General features: G+C 36.2%; 1 protein-coding gene across 1 annotated transcript in view; it reads right to left on the bottom strand.

Annotated features, from left to right (window-relative positions):
* The window catches only part of DDX10 (DEAD-box helicase 10), a 258007-nt gene that overhangs the window by 232008 nt on the left and 13023 nt on the right, over positions 1 to 12976 (bottom strand). The window contains exons 7-9 of the mRNA XM_021062753.2: positions 9953 to 10079; positions 6722 to 6884; positions 276 to 360 (exon numbers count right to left, since the gene is read on the bottom strand). Coding sequence (XP_020918412.2) covers positions 276 to 360; positions 6722 to 6884; positions 9953 to 10079 — 375 coding nt within the window. The remainder of the gene's footprint in view (positions 1 to 275; positions 361 to 6721; positions 6885 to 9952; positions 10080 to 12976) is intronic.

Here is a 12976-nt window from a genome sequence, read left to right as displayed (position 1 = left end):
ATAAATAGTCTTATATCCCATCAAAGAGATGATGTTCAGTGAGAAGTTCTAATGAAAAGCTCAGTAAGGGAAGAACAAAAACACTAAAATAAGGTTTTTATGTATTTTTCTCAGCACTCATTACTGACTTATCCACTTGCTGGCAACCTACATCACAAAAATGTCAAATCAGCACTCACTTACCTGAATGCCTCCATTCCTTGTTTGTATACAGTTCAGAAAGCAAGCTTTTTTACTTAGAGCCAAAAAGCAAAGAAACTGGCCAGCACACTTACCTGGCAGTTCTACCTGCTCTGTGAATATATGTGTTGGCATCCTCTGGACAATCAAACTGAAGAACCCAATTCACAGCCGGGAAATCTGTACAGAAGGAACAGCAAGTTGAAAATCCAATTCCAAGATCTGCCTTGCTGCACTATTTTTATTTTATAATACTGCTTGCCAGGGCTTTCCATCACATCAAACTGACAGATATCATCTGTGAACTCTATTAAAAATAAAATTAATTGCATGAACCAAAAGATAATAAACACTTCTCTTCTTTGACAAACTGAACTGAAATTAATGACAGTGTTTGAATGTGAAGATTACTTTGCATCTGACACAGAAGAGACAGATGGCTTTGTGTCAGACAAATAATGAAATACCCCGATAGTTAATAACCTAAAAGAACTGCTTCTCATGGGCTCCCAGTGAACTATGAAACTGGTTTATAAATTTCAATGAAAATTTACTTTTCCTGCTATTCCCATCTCCATTTGAATTGATGATGTCTTTTTAAATCTCTCTCCCCATTTCCTAGCAATAATTACTCCATACATATTTCTGGCCACAAAAGTTTCCATTTATTTCCAGAGATTTTGATCTCAACAATTTAAGAGAACTACCTTTACTCATTTATGGATTTTGTTGTAAGGACTTCAGATCAACCTCTATCACAGAGAAAAAGCTGAGGTAGGGAGGGGGAATGAAAAAAGGGAAAAAGAAAAAGATTTGGGGAGGTAATGATATCTACAGGTACCTATGAGCATTAAAAACTATCACCAAGTTACACAAGTTATGCAAAAGGGTTGAATCTATTTAAAGGGGCAAAATCCAAGAAAAACAGAACAAAGATATTTAGAACAATTCTCTCTCTCAGCACTTTAAGTAACCAGAAGGCCATGGCATGTTTCAGGGCTGGAAACAGAGAGAGGTTGAAGGCAGCACTCAGACCCCCTCCTTTTCCTACACACTTGGTCTCCTGCAGAAAAGCTTATCTTATTCTGGAGAAAGTCTCCAAACCAAGACACCAGAGAGGGTGGAAGGCAGAGGCACCAGAGCCAGAAAAGAGACAGGGATAACTGAGTGAAAGTCCTACTGCTGACTGGGAGCCTTCTACGTCGACTTCCTTGCCAGGCAGTCAGCAGCAAGCTTATTCCTTCAGCTCATGAGGCTGAAGTATTCTCTGGAAAGACTGAATGTTCAAGAGCAGACTTTAACATCTTGAGTCCCGCACAAGGTGATCAACTCCATCCAAATCCCCTCACAATAAAGGCCATTAGTCAACAAGTGTCACCCATGTAGAAATCAGTTCAAATAAGCTTTCTGACTGCAAGCTGTTAAATGTAATAAGGAATATCCAATTGCAAGACAGTCAAGAAAAGCTTCAAAAATGAAGACAGACAAAAATGTAAAAATGAAACTCAGTAGTAACAGAAACAATGTGAAGAGAACTCTAACAATATCTTCAGAGAGAAAAAACACTGAATCCATCAAATAAGAAGCTGTAAAAAAGGAACTCATGGAACTTAAAATTTTAATCAGAAAAGCTGAACTACTATAAAGTCAAGAAATCTCCCAGAATTAATAAGATAAAGACAATGAGGAAGTTCCCTCAAGGCTCAGCGGGTTAAGGATCAACATTTCCATTGTTGTGGCTCTGGTTACAGCTATAGTGTGGGTTCAGTCCCTGGCCAGGGAACTTCACATGCCATAGGCATGGCCAGAAAAAAAGAATAATTAAAAAAGAAGAAAAAGACAAAAAGAAAAAAGCAAAAGAAGAAACAGGAAAACTAGAGGATTGTTCAAAGAGATTAAATACTCTTCCAGAAAGAGACTGGGGGGGGAAGGGGAAAATGTTATTTCAAAAAGATATGAGAGAACAGAGTTCTCGTCATGGCTCAGTGGTAACAAATCTGACTAGGATCCATGAGGAAGCAGGTTTGATCCCTGGCCCCGCTAGGGGATTAAGGATCCGGCATTGCCATGAGCTGTGGTGTAGGTCACAGACACAGTTCAGATCTAGTGTTGCTGTGGCTGTGGTGTAGGCCACCAGCTGTAGCTCCAATTCGACCCCTAGCCTGGAAAACTCCGCATGCCACGGGTGTGGCCCTAAAAAGACAAAATAAATAAATAAATAAATAAAAAAGATATGAGAAAGGAAACTATCTTAAGTATAAAAATCTCCGTTAGTAAACAATAATTACATAGTCAAAATAAACACTGAATCTCTATTTAACCAAATCACAAAGAAGCAATTCAGAGGTAAATTTCCTGCAACTGAAGACATGACTCTCTATTTTGTGCTGCTCAAGTTTAAATTAAATTTTAATAGAAGTAAAAATTCATTCTTCCCTCACTGTACTGGCCACATTTCAAATGGTCTATTGTCATGTGCAGCTAGTACCTTAGTATTAGAGGGTGCAGACTTGGAACATTTCAATGATCACAAAAAATTCTATTGAACAGTGCTGGTCCAGATTGAAAAAATATGCTGAGTGCCTGTACAACAAATGGGGCCTCACACTAAGGCACAATATCACAGAATTTCAAAACTCCATGGAAAAGCAGAAAATCCTAAGAATAACCAGAAAATAAGGCGGGGGAGGCGGGGCTACAAAAAACAGAACCAGAAAGGCAAAGGTCTTTTCAACATAATACTGACTACTGTATGACAATGAAGCACCAGCTGCAAAGCTCTAAGAGAAAATTATTTCAACCGAGATTTCTATTCTCAACCCAACTATCATCCTAGAATGGAACATTATCAGATATACAACAGCTCAGAAAATGTACCGCCCATGCACTCCAACTTAAGAAGCTATTAAAGAATGAGCTTTAGTTTAAATAATAATAATAAGTCATGAAAGAGGAAGGTAGAGATCTGGAAAGAAGTCTAAGGATGACAAACGTGTACCAGGCTTACAGAGCAACCAGTCCAGGTCAGAGCAGGAGATGAAAGGCTGCCACAGGGAGGTCCCAAGGAAAAGAGAAACAGACTGTGTTAGAACTGCTAGGAAATTAGACATGTGACATTGGCAAGAACATTCAAGAAATATGAGAACTAGAAACACAAAACCAAGCAAATTTTAACTCAATCATTAACTCAAAGAAAAACAAAAGAGAGTAGATAATCTTAGCATACCATTTCCTTCTACAAACAATTACATGCTCAAAACACCATAAATACAAAATGCAGACTTTACCAAAGGTCATACTGTAACAATACTGAAAAGATGGGGGTAGCAGAAAAAGAATGACAGAGGTAACAAAAGGAAATCTTTGTTAATTTCTAAACTTGATAAATTAGGAAATGGTAATATAAGAAAACTACTTAGAAATATGAAGTTAAATACAGAAAGAAACAGCTGCTTCTACAGAGTGAGGAGGGGTAGAGTAGGATTGCTATGTCTCATACACACTTTCAGCCATACTGCATGTATTATTCATTAAGAAATAAAACTGAGAAAAGTTAAGAATAAAATAAAGTTTAAAAAAGACGCTGGTGTACTCTAAAGAAATCTCTGCACATTTATAGAAGAATAAAGCTTCAGAATATTCACTGCACGTTTTTGGAATTAAAAGACTGAAACCAAAAAAAAAAAAAAAAAAAAAAAGACCGAAACCTAAATGTCCGTTATTCTAGGAATGGATAAGTAAATTCATACTATGAGATAAACTACATAAATTCACTGGAACCTCATACATCAACATGGAAAGACATGAAAAGTCATAGATTATAGATGTATAATACTGTTTATATAAACTTCATAAACACCTAAGATAATACTATATATTGTTTATAAATACATTCATATAAGCTTTTTAAAATAAACCAAAGAGATACCACCTTACACCAGCCAGAATGGCCATCATCAAGAAATCTACAAATAATAAGCACTGGAGAAAGTACAGAGAAAAGACAACCCTCTCACAACTGTTGATGGGAATGTAAATTGGTGCAACCACTATGGGAAACAGTATGGAGATTCCTCAAAAGACTAAAATAGAATTACCATATGATCCAGCAAACCCACTCCTGGTCATCTATCCCGATAAAACCATGACTCAAAAGGATACATGTACCCAAGTGCTTATTGCTGCACTGTATACAATAGCCAAGACAAGGAAGCAACCTCGATGTCCATCAACATGGGAGTGGCTAAAGAAGATGTAGTACAACAGAATATTACTATATATACAATGGACTATTACTCAGCCATAAAAAGGAATGCAATAATGGCATTTGCAGCAACATGAAACTACCATGCTAAGTGAAGTTAGATAGTGAGAAACAAATATCATATGCTATCACTTATAGGTGGGATCTAAAAAAAGGATACAATGAACTTCTTTGCAGAACATAAACTGACTCGCAGACTTTGAAAAACTCATGGTTACCAAAGGAAACAGGTTGATGGGGGAGAAGGATGGGCTGGGGGTTTGGGATGGAAATGTAAAACTAGGTTGGGATGATGGTTGTACAACTATAAATATAATAAAATTCATTGAGTTTAAAAAAATAAATAAATGTGTGGTGCAGCCCCACCAAAAAAATAAAATAAAATAAACCAAAGAGAGATTCTTAACATCTTTTGTGCCATAGCTGAAACCTATAAACCACCTCTCAAAATATTTTTTAAATGCATAGAGTAAAACATACAGGATTGTAAGAGAAAATAATTATAATGAAATGTATATCTTTATTAAATTTTTGATATAGCAATATACATGCTTGTTTACTAACACATTAAATAACACAACCTAGTTGTATATTTAATAACCATCACAGGAATCCCACCATAGCACAATGAGATTGGGGGTGCCTCTGAAGTACTGAGACACAGGTTCAATCCCCAGCCAGGCACAGTGGGTTAAGTATCTGGCACTGCCACAGTTGTTTGAATCTGTGGTTTGTTTGAACTGTGGTTTGAATCTGATCCCTGGCTAAGGAACTCCACATGCCTTGGGGTGGCCAAAAAATAAAATAAATAATCATCATAGTACCAAAAGAGTACGAAGTGTAAATAATATTCTAAGATATTTACAGAAACTGTTATGTAAAATGAAAACATTTATGATTTCAACTGATGACAAAGTTACAGGTACTGCTAATACCACAACAGTTCAAAACTGAAGGAAATGTTAAATCTCAGTTAAAGGTTAGTGAATATATATAATTTTTCCCCGTCTAGTTCACAGACACCTTGAACTCTATCACAGACTAGAGGTGAAGAGCCTTCAATTAAAAGGTTTCCTACCAACTCTATGACAGTAGCTATGCATAGCGAAGGGAGGAGAGGAGAAAAAAATGAGACAGGGAAAGGGTACAAAAAGGATTTCAACTACAGCTACTAAATATTTGGTTTCTTTAACAATCTCCAAGGAAAACAGGACAAAACAGTAATGTCTGTTCATTATGATACACAGAAAATACATATTACATATGCAATAGAATTAATTGCTTATGTTGACCTAAACTATTTTAGGTTCAAAAATTGGGAGGGGCAGGGTGGAATCAAAGGGAAAGTAGATACCAACACAACTAAAATATTTCAAAACAGTGATGAGGGGTGGCAGGGGATTGGGGGGTAGATTGAGATGAATTACTGTGGGGCTGAGGAAGAAGCCTAGAGAGCTTTAAAAATATGCATGTGTGGTTACTGCCCCCAGTCAGTATGTATACAATAGCCAAGACAAGGAAGCAACCTCCATGTCCATCAGCATGGGAGTGGCTGATACCTGACTGAGACATGCTTTAACATACTCCCAGGGGCCAGGACACAGGAGGAAAGGAGTCACAAAACCGATAAACGCCAAGACTGGGGAACATGTATGTGAGGTACATTAGGCTAATCTCCTAGTGTGTCTTTAAAATGTGCCATAATAATGTACTAAAATTAAGTGACTGAATAATTCAAATTACCACCTATTTATTCTCAGCCTTTGCTCTTACCTCTGTAATTACTCCCATGCCCCACCCCACCCCCACAAAACCACCAGTTGTACAAGACTACCACAGTGGCTTTTTAAAAGTCTAAACACACTAAATGTAATGATTCCAAAATAAAAATTAGAATGACTGGAGAAAAGATGGACTTCATTGATTTGTCTTGTTAAGTAAGTTATTCTTCAAGTTTCTGACTTTCAAAGCAACAGGACTTTTCTTCACACCTTTAAATCTTTAGTCCTCCTTTGATCCTATAGGCTCCTCGGGATTCTACGATATAATTACTACCATGAAACAATAAGAGCACAAAGATGAAACGATTACAAAAATGTTCACTGACTTAATGACTTGGTGCCAGCCATCTCATTACCAATTTACTTATCTTTCCTTTTACAAAATAAGAAAGCCCAATTATTTGAGTCAAACTATTTGAATTCCCAGAATACACCCATTTATAAGCAAACTATTTCCCATGATCACAGAATATTTTCTCGTCAGAAGTTTTCTTACCAAGCCCCCTGGCTGCAATATCAGTAGCAAAGAGCACGGCAGCTTTCTTGCGGACAAATTCATTATAAACTTCCATTCTTCTCATCTGCTGCTGTCGACCATGCAGAGCAAGGATAGAAATACCGGGACGTAGCCGGCAGAACACTCGGTACAGATACTGAACCTAGGCATTAACAGAAAAATGATTTTGGTACTTCTGGAGAGCCGCAGGAAGTAAGCTTATGAGATAAACAGAAAAATGTGTTTTTCAAAGCACAAGTTTCACTAATTAAAAAAAAAAAAATACAGAGCAGAGAATGGGAAATGCAGTCTACTGGTAGTCTTCAGACATTTTTGCTCACATTATTTCCGAAAAGAAATTTGGAAAAAATAAGCTGTCCTTACATTTTTAGGTTAGTAGCTGACATTTTTCCAATTTAAGTGGTTGCAAAGAATCTAATTTCTGGTATCTTGTAAATATATTTTAAAATAAACACCTATCTCTTATAAATGTATCCAACTGACTAAAAATGGCACGGCAATTTGATATCCACCACTGGTTATTTAAAAACATGTGAAAATAATGGGGGAAGCTATCTATGTGTGGGTCAGGGCCCTCAATTTTGCTGCACACCTGAAACTGTTCTGAAACAAAGTCTTTAAAAAGAAAGATTATTAATAAAATGTGAGGAAACTCTTCTTTGTCAAAAAACTTTATATCATTTCTTTTCCTCCTTAAATTCATACTTCTCTTTGCTGACCTCACCAAATTTTATCTTGTTTTATGCTCTAAAATCTTATCAGTTTATCACAATTTATGACTTTCTATAACAAAACTATGCATATATAAGTTTTAATATTAACTTCCTGTGGCCATAAAGCTGCATAAAAAAATTCTCAGACTTAGCTATGATTACAATTATTAGTGTAGAACTGGCCAAAACAAGAAATGTTAAAATTTGATTTTAAAAACTGATAAGACGCAAAAAATAAAATTCTGTTATAAATACATCTCTTAATATATGAGACTAGATGGAGCTAATCGTTATTTAACTTTTCTTTCTCTTTAGTTTATGTACTCTTAAATGAATACTACTGACTGCTAGACTGAGGCAAAGTACAGCATCATTTTATTCCTATTTCTCTAACATAAGTGTTTAGAAAATCTCTTCATGAAAATGGACTGGAAGGAAACAACCTTCTGAGCCCCTATAAAATATGTCAAAAACACGATGACAGATCACAAACAACTTTCTCTATCAGCTAATAACTCCATTCATTCTTTCTTCTAATTTTGTTGAAAGTGAAGAATGGGAAACCACCTGCATCATAAACTGACTTGTTACCCCAGCATACTCGACAGCAATACTCTGATACTGGGTCGACTCTCTAACCCTGAGACAATGCACCAGTTACAACTGGGGATAGAGACACTCCTGCCTATCTTCTGTAAAGTTTTAAAAAGGACTACAGTGAAAGAGGGGATGGGAAAGGAGAACCTGCAGACCAGACTGCACCTTCATGCACCCCAATCTCAGGGAAGTACATATGAAAATTGAAGAAGGGTAAACTGAGCCCATGAAAACTTTCTGCAATCTGTGTCTCTTGAATAAACACTGGCCTTTAATTCCTGCTCTAGGAAACACTGGCTGAGGTGGAAGATGTAAAACAAAGCCATGTAGATTCTAAGTAAGGAGTTTAATTCTAATTTATAGAAAAGTCACTGGAATGTTTTAAGTAGTGACATATTAATTTCTATCTTCCAAAGATTACTCTGACTATCACGTGGGAGAACTGTAAAAGAGAAAGTAAGGGAATGGAAGATCAACCATGAGGCCAAGAGAAAGTTAAGCATGGTTCAAGCCGCACTGTGGTATGAGGGGTGGTGAGAAGAGGTAAAACCAATGAGAACTGTCAATAGATTGAATCTGAGTTGAAGACAGATAAGAATTAAGGATCTGATCATTTCATGAGATGGGGAAGAACTGAGGGAGCAGATCTTAGGGACAGGAAATTGTAAATAGCTTTTTCTAGGTTAAATTTAAGATGCCCTCTAGACACTCAAATGGAAATATCTAGTAGTCAAGTGGATACACAAGTCTGGGGTCAGGGCTTGAGATGTAGCTTTGGCAGTTGTTAGAATACAGACAGCATTTAAAGCCATGGAACTGAAAAGGTATAGAAAGCATATAAATCAAGAAAGGGCAGACTATACTTTGCCCACTATAAAGAGGAAAAGCAGAGTATTACAGAGTAGAAACTTTAAACACTGACTCTTAAAATGATTTCCTTGTATGTAGATATCAAAAACACTCCTTTCTTAGAAGATGTAAAGTTCTAAAAATCTAAAATAAGTCCTAAAAAATCTAAGTCATTCTTTACATGGAAAAATAATGAGGTTCTTTCCTTTCTCCCAACATCAGACAGACCACGACTTACCTTCCCCATAAGCTGGAGAAAAACTCACTGCATATTTATCATGCTAGGCTACTGCAAAAGCTATAAATCTAGAAATACCCTACTCTATGCCAACAACTACATGTCATCCAGAAATCTGTAATATAGTAGAGGAAAAAGTAACACAAAGAAATCAACCACAGTTGCTTCTCTTTAAGGGAAAAGACTAAGTTTTCTTATGTATCACTGAATCCCTTACTTATAAGCACATGGCTAGTGTTCAAGAAATGCTGATTAACTAAATAAAGATATAAAACACTACATGGAGGGTGCAGGGAGGGTGTAATAAGGGGATTGGGAAGTGTCAGAAAAGGACTTTCAGGTGTAACATTTGAGCTTAGCCTTAAAGGATATTAAATATTCCTCCAGGTTTAGGATGAGGGGAAGTAGGAAGAACAGCATGAACAAAGATATGAAGGCATAGAAATAATGGCACATTCGGTTTGGCATTCATGGAAGGTAAGGTAGGCCTCAGATGATAAAGACCTCTAGTTAGTCTAGCCTTTCAATTGTTGGTCCTACCAATATTCACTGAGGGCCACTATATTCTAAGTATTGTGCTCGGTGCTAATACTGAAGGAAAAAGAAGCAGTTTCTGCTCTTCCTTACTGAGCTTCGAGTCTCATCCGTGGGTTCGGTTCCTTTAAAATGAAGGCACAGGATTCTCATTTTCTACAAATTCCTCCACATCTAGCACTGCATTTATTAAAACAGACAAATTTTTCTAACCGAAATTTGGTATTTTAAAAGGGATGATTCAACACAAACAACTTAAGAAAAATAAACTTTAGGTACCTCTTTGCAACTGGAGAAAAATACAATACTTTTCTTCTTCAGGTGGCTTCTCAAAAAGGAATATAGCACACTTATTTTTTGCTGCAGCTCACAAACTATGTAGTTCTGTTCCAAAGTGGCAGGGGTGCTTACGGAAATAGAGGAAAAATGTTAAAAATGCCATGTCTGTAACTCTGAACTCAGACCAAAAAACAAATGTTAACAGTGACATGCTTCTCAAAGTTTTCATACACACACACACACACACACACACACACACATACATACACACCCCCAAAAAAGAACTTCTCTGCTGTCCCTTAGGAATTGAATTCAGCAAGGACTAAAATACCTCCAAAATCCCTTCCAGATTACATATGAAAAATAAACATGCAAACAGAGGTCACCTATGCAAGGGGAGGGTCAAGGATCGACTGAAGGGACATGAGGGAACCTGCTGGGCTGATGGTAACGTTCCCTCTCTGGTAGGGCCCTGGGTTACAGAGACATACACATTTATCGAAACTCAGGAATTTACTCCTAATTTGCTCATTGTTGTATGTAAATCTTACAACAAAAAAGTAAATCTCTATACAAATACTGAGCTCTCGTTAGAGATACGTGTACTGAAATATCTGAGGGAAGTGCTGAGATGACTGCATCAGAAATAAGACGGTTGATACACAGGGATAGATAAATGAATAGTAAGTAGATGCTACCATTAAGGAGTACCTAGGTGGTCAGTATAGGGTTTCCACTGGAAGATCCTTTCACTTGTGCTGAATGTTTGAAATTTCTCATAATAAAAATGTTGGCGAGAAATATAAATGCAGTTACTCTTTGAACTAATAAACCTACTTTTAGGATTCTGTTCCAAAAAATACTCTGGAACATACTATATCAAAAAAAAAGATATAGTATTATTTATAGAACAACAACAACAAAAAGATGGAAATCAACCCACATATTCATAGTAGAAAATGTGTGGAATGAACTATTGCACAGCCACACAATAAAGTACCATGCGACTGTAAGAAAGGAATGAGGAATCTATAAAGTGCTATGGAGTGATCTCTAGGGCATATTGTTAAGTAAAAGAAGCAAAGCACCCCCTTGCTGTACAGTGGGAAAATAAAAATAAAAAAAAAAAAAAAAAAAAAAGAAGCAAAGCAGAAGAGTACATAAAATTCAGTGCCATTTATCAGGGTGCAGGGATATACATATATATGTACATTCACACATACAGACATGTCTGTAGGTGTGTCTGTTTATATAAAGGGGGGGAAAGGGCAACATACAGCAACATGAACGAAACGCTGGTGTACTTCATCTAAGTATATGCTGATATACAACTTCAGGAAGATTCAGTTCTGACTTTTCTGGTCCTTTACAATTTGAAAGTAAATATTCTTTTATGCCTTAAAATATTCTCAACCATAACTTCTCAGGGTATATTAACCAAATTGCTAAGTTGCTAAAGGGGAGAATTCAATAAGGACATTAAACAAAATTCACAACAGCATCTGTTTGTTATAGTCCTCCTGGTGAATTTGAAATGACAGAGTACTGCAGTCATTATCATAAAGCCTGCAGTTTTGTAAATTATGTTGCTAAATATCTGCCTTCTAATATGTTTTCTGAAAGTCACATTTTTTACAAAGGATGGAACTGCATTTCCAGAATCATTTATGACATAAATAGTTTTTGCATTGAGCTTTTTCTAACTCTATGATCTACAGATAATGATCAACTATTATGTACAGAAATTGGGAACGGGGATAATATGTATAATTAATTTACATAAATTATAAAAGATTTTAGAGACTATCTAATGATTGAAAAAATTAGTGTCTTATAAAGACAATAATGAGTTTTGAAAATAGGCAGAAAAGAAACAGCAAAAAGAAAAAAAAAAAAATCAAAAGACCTAGACGGCATTTATATTATCAAATTGAACAGAATTTCAACAGCTATCTCAACACAACTTTACAAACAAAAACCAGTCTCTACTCAGTGGTAAGCCAGGGAGAAAGCCAAATATCTCCTGCTATTCTATTCCCAAGTTCTTGATAACCAAAGCTACCAGAACTCAGATTCTCCAAAGTTTATCCATTAGGATCACCTGGAAGCAAAGAATCTAGCCTCTTCTCAGGCTTTTTTTAATCCTAGTCATCTACTGGTTGAACAAGATCAAAGTGGTCCTGAACACTTAAATATTCCCTGTATTTAAGACTTTCCAAGAGGGTAACCCAATTCACTTTCCCAATGTATTTCTTTTTCGACTAACATTTTACAGCAAGAAATGAAATTCAGGTGGTGATTAATAATAGGGATGAATGTATATTGAGATCTTCAACACAGAGTCAACTTAAATTCACTGGAAAACACTTCTGCAAGTCAGGTATGTCCACAGTTTGTAATAATTCACATCAAACATACATACGCTTCCAGCTGTCATAATATCAAAATACACTTTAAAACATATTCCCCCAACCCTTTCACACCTCTCTCCCCGCTCTCTTCCCAACACATACTTTTTACTGTCATAAACATACATTCCTTACTCTCCAGTTGTAGTAACATCAAGACAAAACAACAGTTGCTGGAATGTTTTAAACAGAAAGGTATTTTGCTAAATATTGATGTAAAATAAAATGTGCTCCACAGCACAGTGGTCCTGCATAATACAGCTACAAAGAATGATTCTGTACCAAAATAATTCTGGGAAATGCAGGAGGCTTTACTCATCTCCCACTGCTTTGCAGATCACAATGTCCACGAAAATTAAAAGTTTGGAGAAGTCTTGAAAAATATGACTTCATCTTTACTCAACATTTGCTATCTACCTACCTAGGAATGCATTTCCCCATCCTACCTCTAATTTATAGGGGAGAGCTGGTGAATAAATAAATATCTATTAACATCTAATGGAAAAATACTTGTTCCCCAGATCACATTTTAGGAAATAGTGCGTTAGAACAGTCTCATATTTAAAGGTGCACTGAGAATTTAAATAATTTTTACCAACATATTTACTATGCCTTG

The sequence above is a fragment of the Sus scrofa genome, chromosome 9, assembly GCF_054392235.1.
Source record: "Sus scrofa isolate SSC_HxYL_T2T_F1_AM1 chromosome 9, Sscrofa_HxYL_maternal_Yorkshire_Landrace_v2.0, whole genome shotgun sequence".
NCBI lineage: Eukaryota > Metazoa > Chordata > Mammalia > Artiodactyla > Suidae > Sus > Sus scrofa.
Note: the sequence above shows the minus strand (reverse complement) of the source record. Positions and strands in the feature narration are given on the sequence as shown.